Genomic DNA, 22,304 nt, shown 5'->3' on the forward strand with positions numbered 1-22,304 from the left:
AGTACCGGTCTCTGTCCTGGTAGTAATTCTGCCACTTTGGGGGGAAGAAACGGCCAATTTGGTTAAAACGGACCTCGGGGACGCGCCCTCGGACCCCCCCCCCAATTAGCGGGGTTCGTTACCTCGCGGTTGTACTGGCGGTAGTAGTCGCGGTAGCGGTTGTACTCGTACTCCCGGCCGTAGAAGCGGTCGTAGTCGCCCCGGTAGCGGTCGTAGAAGTTGCGGTAGCCCTGGGGGGGGAACCGGGGGGTGGTCACCCCTTTGGGGCAGTTGGGGGGAGGTTTGGGCGGGGGGCACCCCCTGGGCGTCCTCCGGGGCAGTGGAAGGTGTTCGGGACAGGCATGGGGGAAAACTGGGGAATAACAAAATCTGGGGGCAAAAGAGTAAATTTGGGGGGGAAATAATCAAAGTTTTGGGGAGAAATAATAGGTGGGGGAAAACAAAGAGAATTTGGGGGCAAATAAATCTGGGGAGAAAATGAATCTGGGGAGAAATGCAGATTTGGCAAGGAAATAAATTTTGGGGGACAATATAGAGTTTGTGGGAAAAAATCTGGGGGGAAACAAACAAAATCTGGGGGGAAACAAACAAAATCTGGGGGGAAACAAACTGGGGGGGGCTAATGAAGTTTTGGGGGCAAATAAAATTGAGGCCAAAATAAACTGGGGGGCAAATAAGTTTGGGGGGAAATGAATTGAGGCCAAAACTAACAGATTTGGCCCCAAATAAATAGAAATTGGGGCCAAAATACATGAAATAAGGGCAAAGAAATCGATTTGTGGCCAAAGAAATTTGGGGCCAAAATAAACAGGTTTTGGGGGGCCAAATTAAATAGATTTGGGGGCAAATAAATAGATTTTGGGGGCAAAATAACAATCTGGGTGGCAAGTAAATGCACTGGGGGGGCTAGTAAGTGTGTGGGGGGCTCACCCCGCGGTTGCCGGGCTGCCCCCAGTACTGCTGCTGGCCGTAGACGCGGTTGTCGTAGCCCCGGCGCTGGCCGCCCACTGCCGAGGGGAAAAACGGTGTCAGAACGCGCAGAAACGGGCAAAACCCGCCCCAATTCACTATTTACACCAAAACGCTCCCCCCCACCCCAGGACCCCCAAATCCCAGTTTGGGCCAGTGAAAGCCCCGACTGGGGCTGGGATGGGGAAAGGGGAGGGAAAGGACCCAAAAGGACCCAAAAAGGGGGGTTTTTGCACCAAAACGGTGCCTCACTGCAGCCTTGCGTGGGGGAAAGGGGAGGAAACGGTGGGGAAACTAACCCAAAATGACCCAAAAAGGGGGGATTTTGTCCCACAATGGCGTCTCGCCTTAAGGGAGGGGAAACGGGGGGGGGGGGGGGAAGGGCCCCAAACGGCCGGGATTCGCCCCAAAGGCCTGACCGTAGGCCTGGCCGCGGTTGCGGTTGTTGCGGTTGCGCTTGTTGCGGTTGTTGCGGCGGTTCTGGCGCTTCTCGGCCGGCGGCAGCAGCTTCCGCGCCTCCTCCTTGTACTTGGCCACCAGCGGCTGCGCCTCCTCCTTGGGCAGCTCCCCGAAGGCCACCTCGTCCAGGTACTCGCTCTTCTCCGGCAGTGAGTAATTAGCTGCGGGGGGGGGGCAATTAGTGACTTGGCCCGGCCCGTTAACGGGGGTCGGGGCGGGGGCTGCCCCCCGCCAAGGGCCCACCTTTCATCTCCAGCATGACGGAGTCGGGCACGTCCTCGCCCTCGGCCGCCCGGCGCAGCCCCAGCCGCCGGCCCCACTCCTCCTCGTTAGCCACGATAACGACCGCCCGCCGCCAGAAGCCCTTGAAGGCCAGCAGCTTGCGGCGCTGCCCCGAGTTGTACACGTTGCACTGGGGGGTGAGCGGGATCCGGAGGGAAACAAGGCAAATTAGGCACAAATCAACAACAAAATTTGGGCACAAATCAACAACAAAATTTGGGCACAAATCAACAACAAAATTTGGGCACAAATCAACAACAAAATTTGGGCACAAATCAACAACAAAATTTGGGCACAAATCAACAAACTCTGGAATGAAATAAGGAAATTCAAGCATGAAATAACAAAATTTGGAACGAAGCAACAAAATTTAGGCACAAAATCAGGAAATTCAAGCATGAAATAAGGAAATCTGGAAGGAAGTAATGAAATTTAGGCATGAAATAACAACATTTGTAACGAGATAACAAAATTTAGGAATGAAACACAATTAGGAACGAAATAAGGAAGTTTAGTAGTGAAAAAAACTTAGGAATGAAATTCAGGAGTGAAATAAGGAAATTTGCAAAGAAAAAACAAAACAGGCAGAAAGCCAGAAAGCTTAAGAATGAAATAAAAAAACGTAGGAATGAAAAAACGAGGTTAAAAATGAAATCGGGGAGTTTAGGAATGAAATAAAACTCAGAATGAAATAATGAAGCCAGAAATAATGAAATTTAGGAAGGAAATTGGGGATTTTGGGGGTGTTCGGGGGGCGATTTGGAGGTCGCCCCGTGGAGGACGTGGCTCCCTCTTGGGGGGGGCGTATTTGGGGCGAATCGGGGGGGTTTTGGGTCACCTGGTCGAGGATGAAGTTGCGGCGGGCGCGCGGGGCGATCTGCACCAGTTTGCTGAGGCACTGCGCCGCCCGCTGCGCCAGCTGGTCCCGGCCCTGCGCGTCCAGCACCGGCTCCTCCCGGCCCCCGGGCTGCGGGGAGGGGGGGTCAGCACCCCCAAACACCCCCCGAGACCCCCAAGTGCCACCCCGCGTCCCCAGACGGCACCCAGAGACACCCCACATCCCCCCAGTCCCACCCAGGGACCCCCAAACGCCACCCAGAGACTTCCCCAATTCCACCCAGAGACCCCCAAATGCCACCCCGGGTCCCCCAAATCCCCCCAATCCCACCCAGGGACCCCCAAGTGCCACCCAGAGACCCCCAAATCCCCCCAGTCCCACCCAGGGACCCCCAAATGCCACCCCAGGTCCCCAAACGCCACCCAGAGACCCCCCCAAATCCCCCAGTCCCACCCAGGGACCCCCAATTCTCCCGCAGAGGCCCCTCAACCCCCCCAGCAACCCCCAATCCCCCCTCGAGGTCCCCAAATCCCCCCAATTCCCCCCCCCCCGAGACAACCCCAATTCACCCCCAATTCCCCCAAATCCCTCCCATAGACACCCCCCCAGAGATCCCCAAATTCCACCCCAGGTCCATGAATGCCCCCCTGAGATTCCCCAAATCCCCCCCCAGTTCCACCCAGGGACCCCCACATCCCCCCCAGAGGCACCCCCAAACTCCCCCAGGGACCCCCAATCCCCCCCAGGTCCCCCAAATCCCACCCAATTCCACCCAGGGACCCCCACATCCCCCCCAGGGACACCCCCCGGCGGGGTCTCACCCGCATGTGGTGCAGGACGCTCTCCGTGCCCAGGATGTTGTAGCGCTTCTCCCGGTGCTCCCGGCTGTGCTGCTGCGCCCACTGCGTCTTCCCGGCCCCCGGCAGCCCCACCATCAGCACCACCTGCGTTCGGGGCAGAAAACGCCACTTTGAGCCGGGAAGAGGCGGGGAATGACGCAGCAGCAGGTTTTTTTTTGGGGGGGTGAGGGGGGTTTGGGGTGTCACCTTGCACCGCCTGCTGTTCGGGGCGAAAAAAACCCCATTTTGAGCTGAGCAAAGGCAGGGAATTACGCTGGGATGGGGTTTTGGGGCAGTTTTGGGCATTCTGCGGGCAGTTTTGGGCATTCTGCGGGCAGTTTTGGGGCGTCACCTTGCACCACCTGCTGTCTGGGGCAAAAACCCCCCATTTTGAGGTGAGCAAAGGCAGGGAATTCCACTGGGATGGGGTTTTGGGGCGTTTTTGGGTGTTTTGTGGACGGTTTTGGGGCATCACCTTGCACCACCTGCTGTCTGGGGCAAAAAAAAAAAAAAAACATTTTGAGGTGAGCAAAGGCAGGGAATTCACTGGGCTGGGTTTTTGGGGTGTTTTTGGGGTGTTCTGCGGGCGTTTTTGGGGTGTCACCTTGCACCACCTGCTGTCTGGGGCAAAGAAACGCCATTGTGAGGTGAGCAAGGGCAGGGAATTACGCCAGGACAGGTTTTTTGGGCTGTTCTGTGGGCATTTTGGGGGCATTTTCGGGCATTTTGGGGGCGTTTTGGGGGCGCATGGGGCCTCACCTCGCACTCCTGGGTGGTCTTGGGGGGCAGGGCGGTGCGGACGCGCTCCTCGGGGGGCAGGGCGTGCAGGAAGAGGAAGCCGTGGGGCGGGGGGAAGAAGGGCTGCTCCTTCTGCCCGAAGTTGAGCTCCACGGCCACGTTCTTGCAGAGGACGTGGGGCAGGAGGGGGCGCCCCCCCAGCGCCCCCTTCCCCACCCGGAAGGCGGGTCCCAGCTCCCGGCCGTTCTTGGAGAAGGAGAGCTCCACCAGCTCCTCCCCGGAGAAGTCCTGGGGCACGGGGTGTCGGGAAGGGACCCCTCGTTAGCAGGCCCCTACTCCCCCTCGTTAACGATCCCCTTCTCCCCCCTCGTTACCTTCTCCCCCTCGTTAACGGTCTCCTTCCCTCTCCCCCTCGTTACCTTCCCTTCTCCCCCCTCATTACCTTCTTCCCCCTCGTTAACGATCCCCTTCTCCCCCTCATTAACAGTCCTTTTCTCCCCCTCATTACCTTCATTTCTCCCCCTTCATTAACTTTTTCCCCCTCATTAATGATCCCCTTCTTCCCCTCATTATCTTCATTTCTCTCCCTTCATTACCTTCTCCCCCTCATTAACGGTCCCCCTCTCACCTCATTACCTGCCCCCCTTCATTACCTTCTTCCCCCTCGTTAACTTCTTCCTCCTCGTTAACGGTCCCCATTTCCTAATTGCGGTCCCCTTCTCCCCCTCGTTACCTTCCCCCTTCGTTACCTGCCCCTTCCCCTCCCTCGTTAACGGTCCCCTTCTCCCCCATCATTACCTGCCCCTCCTCGTTAACTTCCACCCCTTCTCCTCATTACCCACCTCCCCATTAACTTCTCCCCCATCATTAGCTTCCCCCTCCTCCCCCTCGTTAAGCTCTTCCCCCCTCATTACCTTCTCCCTCCTTAACTCTCACCCCTTCTCCTCATTACCTGCCCCCTCATTAACTCCCCCCCACTAACCCCCCCTTTTCCCTCTTTCTGAGCGATTCCTCCCGTTTCCCCCCGTTTCCGCTTCCAGCGAAGTCCCCCCGATGACATCACGCCCCCTTACGGCGAAGCAGCCGATGACGTCACTCTCCCCGAAGCTCTCCCCGAACTCCTCGAAGTGCCCGTTCTCCACCTTCAGCCCTCGCCCGTCGTAGCCGTAGGAGAACTCGTCCTCCCCTGATGACCCCCCCAGCCCTCGTTAGCACTTAACGAGAGCATGGGGGGGGGGGTGTTGTAATTTGGGATGGGGAGGGTGTGTCATTACCCAGTTGGGAGTGGGAGAAATCCACGGACCATCCCACGCGGAAGAGCGGGACCTCGGGGCTGCCCTCCTTCAGCGGCAGATGCTGCGTCACCTGCGGGAACGCGCCCATTGCACAGACCGGTGGGGGAACACTGAGGGCCGGGCCCCTGCTTCCCCCGGGAAAGGCTTCCCCCACCCCGGAAAAGGCCTCCGCTTCCCCTGGGAAAAGGCCCCAAAACGGGCAGGAAAAGGCCTCATTTTCCCCCTGGAAAAGGCCCCAACTTCCTACAGGAAAAGGCATCAACCAGGCAAGAGGAAAAGCCCTCGAACCCCCCCCCCCCAAAAAAGCCCCCGGCCCCCCAGAAAAGCTCCCAAACCCCTAGGAAAAACCCACAGACCCGTAGGAAAAAGCCCCAAATTCCCACCAAAATAAAGCCCAAAATCTCCACACCCCCCCCCCAGGAAAAAAAGCCCCAACCCAACCCCCCCCCCTCCCCCCGGAAAAAAAGCCCCAAAATCCCCCCCCCCCCCCCGGAAAAAAAAGCCCCTGCGAGGCGTTTGCCCCCTCCACGAGGCACCCCCAGCCCCCACAAACCTTTTTAACCCCCTTTTCCCCACCTCCTGCCCCCCATCAAACCCCCCCAAATCCCCAGGGATCACCCCACCCCCGCCCCCAAACCCCCGTTTTTGGGGTCCCCCCCCCGTCACCTTGGCCTCGAAGCAGACCCTCCCCGCGTGACGCCGTGGGTGCCGCGGGCGCCCGACCAGAGGGAGGGGAAGCGCTCGAAGAAGAGGGGCTGCCCCCCATAGCGGTCCCGCGTGGCGCGGAAGTGCAGGTCCGAGGTGTCTGGGGGGCGGGGGGGAAAGCGTCAAAATAAAATATAAATAAAATTATACGGGTTAGAGAGAAAAAATAATCCAGGACGGACCCCGGAGCCACGGCGGCGGGTTTTCCAGGGTTAAAAAGCCCCCAAAATGCCTGGGATCGCCCACAAATCAATAGAATTAAATAAATCAAGTATAAAAAATGCGGGCTGGAGCCCAGAAAAAGGACCCCGGAGCCATCGGATGGGTTTTTTGGGGGTTAAAAAGCCCCCAAAACGCCTGGGATCGCCCACAAATAAATAGAATTAAATAAATTAAATATAAAAAAAATCCGAGTTGGAGCCCAGAAAAATGACACCAGAGCCACCGGCTGGGTTTTTAGGTCAGAAACTGAGGTTTCCAGGCTCAGAAAAACTCCCGAACGCCTGGAATTGCTAAAATAAATATAATTAAATATACTAAATAAAAAAAATGAGCGCTGGAGCCCAGAAGAAGGACCCCGGAGCCAACGGATTGGTTTTTCCGGGGTTAGAAAATCCCCAACACGCCTGGTATCACCCTAAAATAGATATAATTAAATAAATTAAATACAAAAATCAGAGCTGGAGCCCAGAAAAAGGACCCCGGAGCCATTGCGCTTTTTCCCGGGCTATAAGAACCCCCAAAATGCCCAGAACTGCCCAAAAATAAATATAGTTAAATAAATCAGATACAAAAAATTAAGAATTGGAGCCCAGAAAAAGGACAGCGGAGCCGTTGCTTTTTCCCTAGGATTAGAAAACACCCCCAGCCCCCGGAATCGCCCTAAAATGTATATTATTAAATAAATTAAGTATAAACTATGAGGGTTGGAGCCCAGAAAAAGGACCCCAGAACCATCAGATTGATTTTTCTGGGGTTAGAAAAACCCCAAACACCTGAAATCGCCCTAAAATAGATATAATTAAATATACTAAATATTAATAAACGGGGGTTGGAGCCCAGAAAAAGGACCCCAGAGCCACTGCATTTTATCTAGGGCTATGAGAACCCCCAAAATGCCTAGAACTGCCCCAAAATAAACAAAATTAAATCAACTAAACACAAAAAATAAGAACTGGAGCCCAGAAAAGCGACACCAGAGCCGTCACATCAGCTTTTCCCCCAAAAACTGCCTGGAATCGCCCCCAAAAATATAATTAAGTCTAAAAATCCCAAGAATCAAAGCCCAGAAACACCGGAGCCACCGTGTGTTCCCAAGGTCACCAAATCCCCCCAAACCGCCCCAAATTAACGCTGCGGGGGGGGGGGGGGGGGGGGTGAGGGGGGGCTGTGCCCACGTACAGGTGTCCAAAATGACGAGGTTTTCGTCCTCTTCCCCTTCCCGGGGCTCCTCCTCCGGCGGCGGCGGCGACTTGGAGCTGGGAAAAGGAGGGAGGAAGAGGAAGGTGAGAGGAAGGTGGGGGGAGAGGAGGAGGAAGGGGGAGGAAGAAGGGGAAGGGGGGAGGAGGAGGAAGGTGAGGAGGGAAGGGGGAGGAAGAGGAGGAAGCCCCCACCGGCTGTTGTAGGCCTCCTCGCGGAACTCGTAGTACGCCCGGCCGTGCTCGTCCCCCGGCCGTGCTCGTCCTTCTCGTCCCGCTGCCGCTTCACCCCCCGGCGCTCCCCATCCGCCCCCCCAGCCTTCGCCTTCTCCTCCTCCTCCTCCCCTGGGAAACAGAGATAAAACAAACACATTCGTTTTCACCAAAAGTTAAGAAAAACTCCCCCAGTCCCACAGCGTCCGTTGGTTTCTTCCGCCTTCCGGCGCGTCCCCAAAGCGCTCGCGGCGCCTACAAACCTCCAATTACCCCACTTCAAAAGGAAATTGAGTTATTTACTAGAAATCGTAATTTTTAAACAGATCTTTATAATTAGGGTTTATTTTTTGGCCGAACGATGCTGGAAAGGCCCCGTCTGCGTTATCCCCCCCGGCCCCGGCTCCACGTGAGGCGGCACAAACGCCTTCCCCAGCAGCCGGCGAAGCCCAAACTCGCCCAAAACAGGGTTTCAAACCCAATTTTAAAGGCGGGAACTCGGGGAAAGGCGAAACCCGCCCTCGCGCCGTCAAAAAACCCAAATAAATCCAAATTACACCGGGATTTTCATCCGAGGGGGCTCAACGGCCGGCGGTTAATTAATAACAAGGAGATCTCTGTGAGGACACAGAGCTAACGAGTCGTTAGCAAGAGAGACGCCGAAGGCCTCTAATTTGGCGAATAAAGAAAAAACAAATATTTATAAATATCCGCGTAAAATCCGCGGGTTTTGCCTTTTTGAAAGCTTGGACAGGGAGATATTTGGGTAAAAACTTCTCACGCTAATGACGATAATTAGCGTTATTGTTGTTCCAGCGACACTTTCACTTTGAGAAAGGAGGAACCGGCTCCACCCCCCCAAATCCTCCTAAAACGTGAGGATTTTCCTCCGATAAATGCCAAAAACCGTGATAAATCCCCCAAACCGCAGCTCAGGCGGCGCTTTTCTGCCCCGCCGAGGGGGAACTCATTACAGTTAATTAATTATCGCCGGCAAACTCCGGCCTCAACTTTGTCTTGCTTTTTCTTAAAACACAACCACTTGCCTCTTCCCCCCCCCCCCCCAAAAAAAAAAAAAACAGCAACAAACTGGAGGAAAAATGGTTTTGGACCAAAATTGGGGGGGGGGGGGGGGGGGGAGAGCCGGGGATGATGTTTTTGCCCCCCCCCAAAAGCGGGCTGTGTGTGTCCGTGCACCCTTTGGGGTGGGGAAAAAGCCCGGAATAACCGCGATTTTGGCGGTGTTAAAGTGGGGGGGGCCCGAGGCAGGAGTTTTGGGGAGATGGGGGGGGGGGGAGGAATCGGGGCCGGAGGGAAGGTCCTGCCCCGGGGGGGGGGTCAGAAACCGGGATGGGGGGTCGGGGGGGAGGCCGGTCGGGCCCCCCGGTGCTCACCGGCCTGGGCTCCTTCCTCCTTGGCCTCGGCGGCGGCGGCTTCGTCCCCGCTGGGTCCCTCCTCCTGCGGCCGCTCGGCTCCGTTCACGCCGCCGCCGCTCTCGGGGCCTTCGGCCTCGGCCACCGGCTCCGGTTCCGCCGCCGGTGGTTGTTGCTGCTGCTGCTGCTGCTGCTCCGGCTCCTGCTGCGGCGGCTCCTCCACCGCCGGCTCCTCCGCCGCCGCCGCCTCCTCCTCCTCCTCCTCCTCCGGGGGGCCGGGCAGGGCCGCCTCCGCCTCGCCGGGGGCCGCCGGGGCTCCCCCCGCCGCCTCCTCCTCGTCAGCCAGCAGCGCCTCCTCGTCTTCCTCCTCCTCCTCCTCTTCTTCCTCCTCCTCTTCCTCCTCCTCCTCCTCCTCCTCGCCGTGGCGATGCGCGGCGGGGCCTCCCGCCGGTCCCGCTTCCCCGCTACAGGCCCCAGGCCCGGCGGGGCCTCCTTCCTCCGGTCCGGCCGCCAACATCTCGGCGTCCAGGGCCTCCTGCAGCCGCTGCGCCAGCTCCACCTTCAGGCCGCGGGAATCCAGGCCGCGGCGGCCCAGCTCGGCCCGCAGCTCGGTCACCTTCAGCCGCTTCACGTCCATGGCGACGGCGGGGCGGGTTGGGGTAGAGGGAAGGGAGGGGAGGAAGGGGAAAAAGGGAGGGGGGGGGAAGGAAGGAAGGAGGAAGGAAGGGAAGGAGGAAGCGGAAGCGCTGAGGCGGCGGCGAGGCCGAGCGGCGGCCGGGCCTTAGGCCGCGGGGCGGGGAAAGGGGGGGGGGGAAGAGGGGAAAGGGAAGGGGAAGGGGAGGGGGGGAAGGAAAGAGCGCCCGGGAAGGGGCCCGAGGGGCCCGAAGGGGCCGCGGTGGAGGGGAGCGAGCGCCGCCGGCCCTGCCCGTCCCTCCCCCGCCGCCGCCTGCGCCCGCCGCCGCCGCCTCACGACGCCGCCGGGGCCTCCTCCGCCGCGCGCGCCTGCGCAGACCCCGCCCCCTTCCCCCCCGCGCGCCGCTGCCGCCGCGCGTGCGCACGCGCAGTGACGCCGCCGTGCAGGCCACGCCCCCCTCCGCCCCGCGCGCGCACGCGCACTGACGACGCCGCGCACGCGCGGCTCCGCCTACGTGCGCAACGGCGGCGGCCAGAAGGCCATTTTCTGGTTGGCCGCCGCGCCGCCCAATGGAAAGAGGAGGAGGGGGGTTTCTGCCTAGCGACGGGGACAAGCGGCCTTCCCATTGGTCGTGGGGCGCCTTGGCCTCGCTCGGGTTTCCCGCCCGGCCGCGCTGTGGCGGCGGGCGCCATTTTGTTTGCGGGGCCTGAGCGGGGGCGGGGGGAACGGCGGGGGGGGAACCGGGGCGGGGGAAGCTACAAGTATCTATTTTCATAACAAAAATAGAAGGTGGGAGCGGGCGGGGGGCGCGGGCAGAGCTGAGGCGGCGCCAAAGGGATGCGGGGGACACCACCCCCCCCCAGCTCTTCCCTTAGAAAACGCTTTTTTTAAAACAATATTTTTTAATTCTTTTTTTCTTCCTTTTTTCCCCCGAAAGTCCCGGATCCAGCGAGCCCCAGCCCCGGCGGGTGCCGAGGTCGGAGTCGGGTGTGTGTGTGTCAGCCCTTGGTGCCCCGTGTCGCGACGCAGGGGGGGTCGGCACTCCCCGTTACGGCACAAGGGGGCGGAGGCGCTCCATGTCGCGATACGGGGTTACAGGGTGCCCGCCCCGCACCCTGATCGTGGCCACCTGCCCCACAGCGGTTCACCCCACATCCCAGCCCACACGGGGTTCCCCAGCCCCGCAAGTGCCACCAGTCCCCTACGTCTTGGTGCCCCATGGGCCTTTACAGCCCCATAAGTCTCTATAACCCAGCACCACACGGGCTCCCTCCAGCCCCGCAAATGCCACCCTTTTGCTCGCATCTTGGTACCCCACGGATCTTTGCAACCCGCGAAACAGCGCCCTCCCACCGCCCCAGAGATTGACAAAGAGCCGCCAATACCCGCCATAACACAACTCTATCTTTAACCAGCGAAAGGTCCCCGTGAGGGGGTGCACCGTTCCCGAAGGCACTGCAATACCGGGACGATGCGCGGAGCGGAGGGAGCAAGCTCCGGATCCAACTCCCGAGCCCAAAAATCCGTTTAATATAAAGTCCTCTCATCGAGGACGTATCAGATATTAAACTGATAAGAACAGATACTACACTTGATCTTAGCCAAAAGGCCGAGAAGCGATACCTTGTTGTCCGCACCCACCGCACCCCACGGACAACCACTCATCCCTACATCGCGGTGACTCGGTCGCTCCCAAGACCGACCACGTCCGTTGCAGTCTCCCCTCCGCTCCCCACCGTCCTCCGCACTCTGACCGGTTTTTTGGCATCAATCCCCCGGATACACCCTGAATTCCTCCGCATCGGGAGCTCCCATCATCACCTTCGCCGCCCCAGCGTCTAATTAGCATAACCCCACCCTTCTATATACACCACCCTCTATAAGCCCCGCCCCATCCACAAACCCCGCCCCAACCCCCATTGGCGCAATAGTTAACCACGCCCCACCCTCGTCTCATTTGCATGTCCCCGCCCCCCGGCGGGCGGGGCCCCGTGAAGGCGAGGAGATTTGGCGGCGCGGCGGTTCGTGGAGCTCTTCCTCCGGCCGGCGCCGACCGCCCCGATCCGCTCCCCGCTTCTTTCCCCACCTCTTCCTTCACGTTCCCACCGAATTCCGCCGCCACGGACCTGCGCTACACCCCGAATTCCTCCTCAGCGGGCGCTCCCACAATCCCCATCGTCCCCTCCACGCCAGTTTTAAATTAGCATAACCCCGCCCCTCCGCTCTCCGCAAACCCCGCCCCCAGGCCCTATTCGCCGGATCCTGGTAACCACGCCCCCCGCGGCTGATTTGCATGACCCCGCCTCCCGGTGGGCGGGGCGCGGCGGGGGGCGCGCGGCCATGGCGGAGCGGGAGGAGCGGCGGTTCGTGGAGCTGCCGCGGGAGTCGGTGCGGCTGATGGCGGAGAGCGCCGGGCTGGAGCTCAGCGACGAGGTGGCGGCTCTGCTGGCCGAGGACGTCTGCTACCGGCTGCGGGAGGCCACGCAGGTACGGCCGGCGGGGGCGGCCCGGGGGCCCGGCCTTGCTCCCGGTCGCCGTCCCGGTGACGGTATCCCCGTCCCGTCCCCCCCCCCCCAGAACAGCTCCCAGTTCATGAAACACACCCGGCGGCGCAAACTCACGGTGGAGGACTTTAACCGGGCGCTGCGGTGGAGTAACGTCGAGGTGCGGCGGCCGGGGATGGGCTGGGGGGGGGCGGCATGGCGCCGGTGGGGCCGGGACCCCCGTGGGGCCGGGAATGACGGTGGGGACACTGGTGGGACGGGGACACTGGTTGGGTCGGGATGCCCGTGGGGAGGCAGCGGTGGGTGTGGGGACACCGGTGGGGCCGGGGACACCGGTGGGTCTGGGAATGACAGTGGGGACACTGGTGGGGCCGGGACACCGGTGGAACTGGGGACACTGGTGGGGTCAGGGACACCGATGGGGGTCAGGGACACTGGTGGGGAGGCACCGGTGGCGTTGGGGACACCGGTGGGATGGGGACACCGCTTGGGTCGGGACACCGGTGGGACTTGGGGACACCGATGGGACTCGGAGACATGCATCAGTGCTCCGTGTCCCCACGGGCTGGGGCGTCCCTTTGGGGCTCGGGGCGGGGGGTGTCACCGCAGTGTCGTCCCCCCCCTCCAGGCGGTGTGTGGCTACGGCTCCCAGGACGCGCTGCCCTTCCGGGCCATCAAGGAAGGCGAGCTCTACTTCCAGGAGGACCGAGAGGTCAACCTGGTGGAGCTGGCCCTGGCCACCAACATCCCCAAGGGCTGCGCCGAGACGGCCGTGCGAGGTGGGGGGCTCCCCCCGTCCCCGTGTCCCCCCATCCCTGCCGCGGGCGCTCACGGCCACCACTGCCTTCTCTTCCAGTTCACGTCTCCTACCTGGATGGAAAAGGCAACCTGGAGCCGCAGGGGGCCGGTGAGGAGTGGCGGGGGGCTATGGAGGGGGGCGGCTTCACCCCATGGTGGAGCCGAACCTCGGGGGTGACGTGTGTGTCCCCCCCTCCCGCCGCAGTCCCCAGCGCCGTCTCCACGCTGACGGACGACCTGCTCAAGTACTACCAGCACGTCACCCGGGCGGTGCTGGGCGACGACCCCCAGTTAATGAAGGTGCGACCCCTAATTAACGAACGAATCCCCCTCCCCCTTTTCCTTCCTGAAGGGGGCTGACCCCCACCCCTCGCCGTGTGGCCGCCGTCCTCGCCCGCAGGTGGCCCTGCAGGACCTGCAGACCAACTCCAAGATCGCCGCCCTCCTGCCCTACTTCGTCTACGTGGTCAGCGGGGTGAGCGCGGGGCGGCGGGGGGAGGATGGGGGGGGGTCGGCGTTCCGCCCCGAACCCCCCGTCGTTCTCCCGGCAGGTGAAATCCGTGAGCCACGACCTGGAGCAGCTGAACCGGCTGCTGCACATCGCGCGGAGCCTGATCCAGAACCCCTTCCTCTGCCTGGGCTCCTACGTGCGCAGCCTCGTCGGCAGCGTCATGTACTGCGCCCTGGAGCCCTTGGCCGCCTCCATCAACCCCCTCAACGACCACTGGACGCTGCGGGACTACGCCGCCATGCTGCTCAGCCGCGTCTTCTGGTAGGGAGGAGCCCGCGGCACGGGGCGTCGGGGGCCCGGGCGGTGAATGCCGCCGTCGGCCGATGGCAGCCCCACGGCCCGGGAAAGGGGAGAGCGGGGAGAGCGAGGAGATAGAGGTGTGAAGTACAAACGTGTGAAACCTAGAATATCAAACGTAAAAGATAGAAATATACAACGTAAAACGTACAGCGTAAAAGATAAAAATATCAAACGTAAAAGATAGAAATGTACAACGTAAAACGTACAGCGTAGAAGATAAAAATATCAAACGTAAAAGATAGAAATGTACAACGTAAAACGTACAGCGTAAAAGATAAAAATATCAAACGTAAAAGATAGAAATGTACAACGTAAAACGTACAGCGTAAAAGATAAAAATATCAAACGTAAAAGATAGAAATATACAACGTAAAACGTACAGCGTAGAAGATAAAAATATCAAACGTAAAACATACAGCGTAGAAAATAAAAATATACAACGTAAAAGATAAAAATATGCAACGTAAAACGTACAGCGTAGAAGATAAAAATATGCAATGTAAAACATACAACGTAAAAGAAAAATATTAAATGTAAAATACAAAAATATACGACGTAAAACATACAACGTAAAAGATAAAAATATACAACATAAAACACAACGTAAAAGAAAAATATTAAACGTAAAACACAAAAATATACGACGTAAAACATACAACGTAAAAGATAAAAATACACAATGTAAACCATAAAATGCAAAAATATCAAACATAAAAGATAAAAATATGAAACAAAACCCATAAAATGCAAAAATATCAAACATAAAAGATAAAAATATGAAACAAAACCCAACAAATGCAAAAATATCAAACATAAAAGATAAAAATATGAAACAAAACCCATAAAATGCAAAAATATCAAACATAAAATATACAACATAGCAGGAAAATGTCAAACATGAAATGTAAAATACAAAACCACAGAGTCACAGAGCGGCTCGGGTTGGAAGGCACCTCATGTAAAAACATAAACAGATGAGATTGAAATACGTTGACATATAACTACGTTTAACGGGGTGAGACAATGAAATAATTAACTCTGCTTTTTAACGTATAGATCATACATACGTTAAAAAAGAACTGGCTGTAAGGCTAAAGAGGCGGCACTGATGCCGATGCCCGTAAGAACCCGCCGGGATCGTGTCCCCGCGTCCCAGGCGCTCCCGGCGCTAACGTGGGGCGCGGAAGGGTCCCGGTGCCCGCGGGGAGGTCCAGGACCGTGGTCCCCGCGCTCCGTAGGTCGTAGGGACGCGGCCCTGGGGCTGCACTGGGCGGCTCGTTCCCAGCCCGCCCCGGCTGCGACCCACCACGACCCCACGCCCCGCGTTTGGGGGGGGTGCGGGGGCCGGGGGTTGTACAGGCAGCCCACGGCGGGAGGGTCGGGGGGGCTGCAGGCCACGGCGGGCGGAGGTTTTTTGTGGGGGGAAGTTTTTGGGGGCACTGCAGCCCATGGCGGGGGGAGGTTTTTTGGGGGGGGAGCTGCAGCCCATGGCGGGGGGAGGTTTTTTTTGGGGGGACTGTAGCCCACGGCGGGGGGAGGTTTTTTTTGGGGGGGAGGTTTTGGCTGGGGAGGCTGCAGCCCACGGCGGGGGGAGGTTTTTCGGGGGGGGGTGGGTTTTTGGGGGTCCGCTGCAGCCCACGGCGGGGGTCGGTTTTTCGGGGGGGTGGGTTTTTGGGAGGTCGCTGCAGCCCACGGCGGGGGGAGGTTTCTCGTGGGGGTCGGTTTTTCGGGGGGGTGGGTTTTTGGGAGGTCGCTGCAGCCCACGGCGGGGGGAGGTTTCTCGGGGGGGTCGGTTTTTCGGGGGGGTGGGTTTTTGGGAGGTCGCTGCAGCCCACGGCGGGGGGAGGTTTCTCGGGGGGGTCGGTTTTTCGGGGGGGTGGGTTTTTGGGAGGTCGCTGCAGCCCACGGCGGGGGTCGGTTTTTCGGGGGGGTGGGTTTTTGGGAGGTCGCTGCAGCCCACGGCGGGGGGAGGTTTCTCGTGGGGGTCGGTTTTTCGGGGGGGGGGGGGTTTTGGGGGTCCGCTGCAGCCCACGGCGGGGGGAGGTTTCTCGTGGGGGTCGGTTTTTTGGGGGGGTGGGTTTTTGGGAGGTCGCTGCAGCCCACGGCAGGGGGAGGTTTCTCGTGGGGGTCGGTTTTTCGGGGGGGGGGGGGGGGGGTTTGGGGGTCCGCTGCAGCGCGGCGCTGTGCCCGCAGGACCCACGGCGACCTGGCGAGCGGCCTGTACCCCCAGATCCTGCTCTCCCTGCAGAAGGTGCTGGCCGACCCCGTGCGGCCGCTCTGCTCCCACTACGGCGCCGTGGCGGGGCTGCACGCGCTGGGCTGGCAGGTGAGGGGCGGGCAGGGGCCCCCCGCGCCCCCCGGCCCCCGCCCGCCCTGACCCCCGCGTCCCCGCAGGCGGTGGAGCGGGTGCTGTACCCCCACCTCCCCACCTACTGGGCCAACCTGCAGGCCGTGCTGGACGACTACTCCGTCTCCAACGCCCAGGTCAAGGCCGACGGACACAAGGTCTACGGCGCCATCTTGGTGAGGGGCGCGGGGAGCCCGCCGCCGGTTCTGGCCGTTGAGTCGATTATTGCCTCCCCCGACGAGCCCTCCCCGCCCGGGAAGGGCGACCGGGGGGCGGAAGGGAAAGGTTCCGTAGAACAAGTGGAAATAGTCGACGTTTATAACCCCCAAAAGCCGACGCCGGCGCGAGGCAAAACGCGTCGGGATTCTACGGGCCCGGCTGGAGCAGCCGGGAGCCGGCAGGGGCGGGAGGGAGGGAAGGACCCGGGGGCGAGGAGGTTCTCGGGACGGCGGCCACGAGGGGCGGCTCATATGGAATCTCCATGGAAATTCATGTGGAAAACTCTCTTGAAATTTATGTTGGATTTATACGAAATTTATACCAGCATTTATATTGGAATCTATGCTGGAACTTATACGGAATTTATACTGAAACTCATACTGCCATTACATGAAATTTACATTGAAGTGACATCGGAGTTTATACTGGAATTCATACGGAAATTTATATTAAATTTATACTGAATTTATACTGAAATTACATGAAACTTACATTGAAATTATATTGAAGCTTATATTGAATCTATGCTGAAATCCTATTGAAATTTATATTGGAATTTGTACTGAAATTTATATTTAATTTGTGTGGAAACTTACGTTTAATTCATACTAAATTTATACTGAAATTTACATTGAGTTTATGTGACACTTCTATTGACATTTACATTGAAATTTATATTGACGTTTATATGACATTTATGTGAAATTTCCATTGGATTTCCATGGAAGTGGGGCCCTTGCTGGGGGAGCGGAGCCGTAGGACGAGGGGGGATGGTTCTAAACTGGAAAAGGGGAGATTTGGGTTAGAAACTGGGAAGAAACTCAGTATTTCGGGGGCGGTGAGACCCCAGCGCTCGCCCCGAGCGGCTGCGGCTGCCCCATGGCGCGGGGTCTCGCTCCTCCTCATCGTCGCCCCCGGGTCCTCGAAACCCGCCGCTCCCCCTGGCTCTAAAGTCGCTATTTCCCCCCGTTCGGACACCGTCCTTCCAAAAAAACGCACTTTCCCGAGAGAAGGGAGTTCGGCGTCGCTCCAACCGGCATTTTTCCCCCCAAACCAGGTGGCTGTGGAGCGGCTGCTGAAGATGAAGGCTCAGCAGACGCCAGCGTCCGGCACCAGCCAGCGGCCGGAGGGTTCCCCGCGGCGCAGCCCCCGACCGGAGCCCCCCCCCGAGCCCGGCCTCGGCCTGGGCCGTCCCCTGCTGCAGCTGGGGGGGGGCGGGGGCCCCCCGGCGTCCTCCCCCCCCGCCTCGCCCACCCCCTCCCTCCGCGACATGTACCGCGAGCTCTACGACTTCTTCGGCGACAGTTTGGCCACCCGTTTCGGCACCGGGTTGCCACCGGCTGCCATCCCCCCACCCAGCACCCCTGAAGGGACCCGGAAGGAACCGGCGGCGGCTTTCGGCGGCGAGGGGGTGACGCGAAAGATGCCCCAGCTGACGGCCAACGCCACGGTGAGCCCGCGGGAGGAGGAGAGCCCGCGCTGCGAGCCCCCGGCCGCTCGCCCGGCGCTTCACCGGCCGGCCAGCTTGCCACGGCCCCGGGGTGCTCCCCGCCAGCCCGGTGGCCACCGTCCCGGCGCTCGGGAGGTCTTCCAGAAATGCCGTTTTGCTCCGCGGGGCGCCCCGCGTTTCAGCTTCATTATCGCGGGTCGTCAGGCCGGCCGGCGTTGCCAAGGGCGGATGTTCCAAACCAGTTTCCCGCAACATCACGGACCGGGGCACGTCTCCTGATACGCCCAAAAATTGCCCATGATCGGCCGAACGGCCCGGCCGGCTCGGAGATGGCCACGCGCCGAGTATTCCCTCCATCTCCTCCTCTGAGCCGGCTGCTCCGTGTCCCTGAGCCCCGATTGTGTCTTCCCCCAGCGGCGCCGGACTGGTGCATCCCACGTCATGGGGGTCCGTGGCTGCCACTGGCCACGGTGGCCTCCAGTGGTCAATAAAAAGGCGTTTGTAGAAGGGTTTGTGGCTGCCGTGGGGGGACGGGGGCTGCGTCCCCACCGCCAGTGTCCATCCCAGGGCGGGAAGAGCCGAGCGGAGCTGGGAGGGGATGGAGGGGGGTGGGTTGGGGTTGTCCCCATGGAACCCTCCCCATTGAGGGGGGCGGCGGCGCCGTGGTGGGACACGGAGCCCTGGGCACATTGTCCTTGTCCCTGGGTGCTCCTCCGTGCTGCGGGGTCGGGGGGGAGGGAGGGATGGATGGACAGACAGACGGACGGCCACCACCAGCTCCAGGCAGGCTGGGGACAAGATGGAGGGAGGGATGGATGGACAGACAGGAGGAGGGAGGGACGGACGGATAGACGGACAGCGGGATGGATGGCTGCTGCCAGCCCCAAGCAGTCTGGAGACGGGACGGATGGACAGACGGATGGATGGAGGAACGGCCACCGCCGGCTCCAAGTGGTCTGGGGACAGGAGCTGCCGTGGGACACGTGAGCCGTAGCCACCAGCCTCCCCGGGACACGGCAGCGGCAGCACGTTGGTGTCGGCGTCGCCGTCGCGGGGCCCCAGCGGAGCCCATCCCCGTGGTGCCGTGGCGGGGTGGGGCGGAGGAGGCCGGGCTGAGCCGCGGGGGACGGGACGGAAGATGGCGGTGTCCGTCCTGCTGCTGGCGGAGCTGGCCCTCCACGGAGCCGCCTTCCTCTGCGGCATCGTCTGCGCTTCAGCCCTCACCGTGGCACAGGTACGGTCACGGCGCGGCGTGGGGGGACAGGTAGCCACGCCGGCTGGGCAAGCTGGGGGGCAAGTGGTTCCACCCCGCTCCTTGCCACCGGGGCTCCCTCCTGCCGTCCCGGGTAGGCTCCATCCCGCTCTCGCCCAGGTCTGTCCTGGCCCCCTCCCCAAAAAGCCCCCCGGTTTGTGGTCACCGGGTGCCGTGGGGGGGAGCGTGGGGGAATGGCAATGGGGTGGCTGAGCCCCCCCTTGCCTGTCCCAGTAGCCCCCGGCAAATCATGTGAGTGCAGCAGGAGTCAGCCGGGGCGGTTTGGGCTTCCTTCCTCCTCCTCCTCCTCCTCCCGGCTTTGCCGGTTTGTCCTGCTGGGGCTGAGCGCGGCTCCCTGCAGATGCCTTGGGGGGGGGGGGGGGTGTCACCCAAAAAAAACCCACACCCCCCCCAATGTCGGCAGGGAGAATTCGGAGGCCAGTGCCTCCTCTACGGCGTGGTGAGCTGGAACGGGACGGCGCTGGTGCCCCGGTCCTTCAGCCACGTCTCGCTCTGTTACTTCGTCTCGGGGGTCTCCATCGTGGTGGCCCTTTACTCCTTCTCCTCCCTCCTCCACGGCGCCTACAGCTGCTGCACCGGCGAGTCCCAGCGGTGAGCGGGGGGGGCAATGGTGGGACTGGGGGTGCCCCGCCAAGTGCCGCTGATGCTCTTTTTTCCCCCCTTTTTCCTTTTTTTTTTTTGCCCCCCCTCTCTCGCAGGGACCGCACGTGGCTCAGCATCGCCCTGGTCATCGCCTTCGTCGTCCTCTTCTTCCTCCTGGTCTCAGCGTGTGTCCTCCGCGTGGGGACGGACGCCCTCTGCACCTCCCTTCTGCAGACCCAGAGCCTGGCCAGGTAGCCACGACCTTCCCCGGGGTGTGTCGGGGGGGGATCTTGGGAAGGGCCCCCCCACTTCTCCCCACACTTTGTGCCCCCCGTTTGCCCCCACAGCTGCCGGGAGGCCGAGCAGAAGCCGTGGGTGTCCTACAGCCCCAGCCGCTTCTACAGCAACCTCTACAGCGCCCAGGTGAGCCGGGGGGGGGGGGGCACGGTGAAGACACACAGCCCCCCCCAAAATGCTGCCTTGGGGTCCGGGTGGAGGAGGGGGGAGTGATGGGGAGCACTGGGGGGGTGTTGGGAGCACCCGCAGGTCGCGGCTGCAGCCGCACGTATGGCGTCCCTGGGGCTGCTGCTTCACCAGGAGGAGGAAGAAGGGGGTCCCCACTCAGGAGGAGGAGGAGGAGGAGGGGGAAGGGGGTCCCCACTCAGGAGGAGGAAGGTGATGAGGAGGAAGGTGATGAGGAGGAGGAGGAAGGGGAAGGGGTCCCCACTCAGGAGGAGGAAGATGATGAGGGGGAAGGGGGTCCCTGCTCAGGAGCAGGAGGAGGAGGAAGAGAAGGAGGAAGAGAAGGAGGAGGAAGGTCCCTGCTCAGGAGGAGGAGGAAGGGGAAGGGAGTCCCCGCTCAGGAGCAGGAAGATGAGGAGGAGGAGGAAGGGAGTCCCTGCCCAGGCAAGGGGACCTCCCGCTCACCCCCTGTCCCCCCAACCCCCCCCAGGCCTCGGCCTGGGTGAGCGTCTTCCTCTGGTGCCTGTTGACCACCCGGCTCCTGCTCCAGCGGCGCAGAGACGCCCCTTTCCCACTGCTGCGGCGCCACGATCCTGAGTGGAGTGCTGAGACTGAAGCCATTTTTGGGGGACGCCCTGTACGGCCCTGAAGAAAAGGGGGGAGCTGGTGTGGGAAAGGTCTGGGGAAGGAGCGTGGGGGCCCGGAGAAGGCAGGGACGTTGTTAGCCCGGCCACCCCCCTGCAGCTCCCCCCCCCATCGTTAATTTTATTATTAAAAATGAGGATTTCCAGTAGACGAGGTTGTGCCTGAACTCCCGGCTGCTCCCTGTACCCTGGGCTGGAGTTGGTGAAGATGATGATGATGAGGAATCGTGGAATCGTTTAGGCTGGAAAGGACCTTAAAGGCCACCCAGTGCCACCCCCAGGGACACCTCCCACCATCCCAGGCTGCTCCGAGCCCCGTCCAGCCCAGCCTTGAACCCCCCCAGGGCTGGGGCAGCCACACTTCTCTGGGCAACCTGGGCCAGGGGCTCACCCCCCTCACAGCCAAGAATTTCTTCCTGATACCTCACCTAAATCTCCCCTTTTTTACCTTAAAACCCCTGTCTCTTGTCCCACGGCTCCCCTCCCTGCTCCAGAGTCCCTCCCCAGCTTTCCTGGAGCCCTTGAGGGACTGGAAGGGGCTCCAGGGTCTCCCCGGAGCCTTCTCTTCTCCAGGCTGAACCCCCCCAGCTCAGCCCGGCCCCACAGCAGAGGGGCTCCAGCCCTCCCAGCATCTCCGGGGCCTCCTCCGGCCCCGCTCCCACGGCTCCGTGTCCCTCTGACGGCCCCCGAGCGGAGCAGAGGGGCAGAACCCCCCCCTCGCCCTGCTGGCCACGCTGCTGGGGATGCAGCCCAGGTTGCCGGGGGCTTTCTGGGCTACCAGCGCGTGTTGCCGGCTCATTGACAACTCGTCGCCCCCTAGCACCCGAAGCTCTTCTCCTCGGGGCTGCCCTCCGGCCTTTCAGCTCCCCATCCCCAGTGCCGGCCCCTGCTCTGGGCCTGGTTGAGCCTCACGGCGTTCACAGGGACCCACTTGGGGCTTGGCCAGGTCCCTCGGGGTGGCGTCTGTCCCTCTGAGGACGCCCCCTCTCCACCTGAGGAGGAGGCGGCAGGGTAGCGGGATCCAGGAGGAGGAAGGGGGTGTCTGCTGAAGAGGAGGAGGAAGGGGGTCCCCCTGCTCAGGAGAGGAGGAGGAGGAGGAGGAAGGGGGTCCCTGCTGAGGAGGAGGAAGGGGGTTCCCCTGCTCAGGAGGAGGAAGAGGAGGAGGAGGAAGGGGGTTCCCCTGCTCAGGAGGAGGAGGAAGAAGGGGGTCCCTGCTGAGGAGGAGGAAGGGGGTTCCCCTGCTGAGGAGAAAGAAGAGGAGAAAGGGGGTCCCCGCTCAGCAGGAGGAGGAGGAAGGGAATCCCCCTGCTCAGGAGGAGGAGGATGAGGAAGGGCGTCCCTGCTCAGCTCACCGGGGGCGGGCACTGAGCACCCGCTTCACCACGCGCGAGACCGCAGAAGGGGAACGCGACACTCCAGAACCGACCCAGTGATTGCGCTTACCGAGCAGC

At 60.9% G+C, this 22,304-nt stretch overlaps 3 protein-coding genes and 1 non-coding gene across 5 annotated transcripts; 2 read left to right on the forward strand and 2 right to left on the reverse strand.

Moving 5' to 3' along the window:
- Position 1: 1 nt before the first annotated feature.
- Positions 2 to 10,080, reverse strand: HNRNPUL2 (heterogeneous nuclear ribonucleoprotein U like 2; the record flags this gene model as incomplete). Its single annotated transcript, XM_054183943.1, is given in 16 exon segments — positions 2 to 34; positions 123 to 230; positions 931 to 1,007; positions 1,389 to 1,589; positions 1,672 to 1,840; positions 2,549 to 2,677; positions 3,370 to 3,492; positions 4,147 to 4,413; positions 5,199 to 5,311; positions 5,400 to 5,490; positions 6,087 to 6,112; positions 6,115 to 6,225; positions 7,527 to 7,603; positions 7,739 to 7,791; positions 7,794 to 7,888; positions 9,151 to 10,080. Coding segments are annotated over 16 exon segments (2,289 nt in total), but the record flags the coding sequence as incomplete, so codon positions are not given.
- A 1,113-nt stretch (positions 10,081 to 11,193) lies between these two features.
- On the reverse strand, positions 11,194 to 11,384 carry LOC128901840 (U2 spliceosomal RNA). The gene has a single exon (XR_008463540.1). It is a non-coding gene; the product is annotated as a U2 spliceosomal RNA (small nuclear RNA).
- A 500-nt stretch (positions 11,385 to 11,884) lies between these two features.
- TAF6L (TATA-box binding protein associated factor 6 like) lies at positions 11,885 to 18,409 on the forward strand. 2 transcript variants are annotated; one of them, XM_054183987.1, is made up of 10 exons: positions 11,885 to 12,250; positions 12,341 to 12,427; positions 12,896 to 13,046; positions 13,124 to 13,174; positions 13,271 to 13,365; positions 13,466 to 13,531; positions 13,617 to 13,837; positions 16,070 to 16,202; positions 16,271 to 16,399; positions 17,500 to 18,409. In XM_054183987.1, the coding sequence occupies exons 1-10, from the start codon at positions 12,104 to 12,106 to the stop codon at positions 18,169 to 18,171; spliced, it is 1,752 nt and encodes a 583-aa protein (XP_054039962.1). In that variant the 5' UTR covers positions 11,885 to 12,103; the 3' UTR covers positions 18,172 to 18,409. The 2 variants fall into 2 exon arrangements, with proteins under 2 accessions (XP_054039962.1, XP_054039961.1); XM_054183986.1 differs by having other exon boundaries at positions 11,888 to 12,250; positions 13,466 to 13,540.
- A 309-nt stretch (positions 18,410 to 18,718) lies between these two features.
- TMEM179B (transmembrane protein 179B) lies at positions 18,719 to 21,174 on the forward strand. Its single transcript, XM_054183968.1, has 5 exons — positions 18,719 to 19,126; positions 19,569 to 19,756; positions 19,864 to 19,998; positions 20,095 to 20,170; positions 20,700 to 21,174. The coding sequence occupies exons 1-5, from the start codon at positions 19,031 to 19,033 to the stop codon at positions 20,856 to 20,858; spliced, it is 654 nt and encodes a 217-aa protein (XP_054039943.1). The 5' UTR covers positions 18,719 to 19,030; the 3' UTR covers positions 20,859 to 21,174.
- The last annotated feature ends 1,130 nt before the right edge of the window (positions 21,175 to 22,304 follow it).

Source organism: Rissa tridactyla, chromosome 29 (assembly GCF_028500815.1).
Source record: "Rissa tridactyla isolate bRisTri1 chromosome 29, bRisTri1.patW.cur.20221130, whole genome shotgun sequence".
NCBI classification, from domain to species: Eukaryota; Metazoa; Chordata; class Aves; order Charadriiformes; family Laridae; genus Rissa; species Rissa tridactyla.

What these genes read in the sequence shown, in the direction of transcription:
- TAF6L (XM_054183986.1), top strand. Translation starts at nt 12,104, where the DNA reads ATGGCGGAGCGGGAGGAGCGGCGGTTCGTGGAGCTGCCGCGGGAGTCG. An exon ending in CCTGGAGCCGCAGGGGGCCG is followed by an intron (nt 13,175 to 13,270) that starts GTGAGGAGTGGC and finishes CTCCCGCCGCAG; the next exon opens with TCCCCAGCGCCGTCTCCACG. An exon ending in ACGACCCCCAGTTAATGAAG is followed by an intron (nt 13,366 to 13,465) that starts GTGCGACCCCTA and finishes CCTCGCCCGCAG; the next exon opens with GTGGCCCTGCAGGACCTGCA.
- TMEM179B (XM_054183968.1), top strand. Translation starts at nt 19,031, where the DNA reads ATGGCGGTGTCCGTCCTGCTGCTGGCGGAGCTGGCCCTCCACGGAGCC. An exon ending in CAGCCCTCACCGTGGCACAG is followed by an intron (nt 19,127 to 19,568) that starts GTACGGTCACGG and finishes CAATGTCGGCAG; the next exon opens with GGAGAATTCGGAGGCCAGTG. An exon ending in GCAACCTCTACAGCGCCCAG is followed by an intron (nt 20,171 to 20,699) that starts GTGAGCCGGGGG and finishes AACCCCCCCCAG; the next exon opens with GCCTCGGCCTGGGTGAGCGT.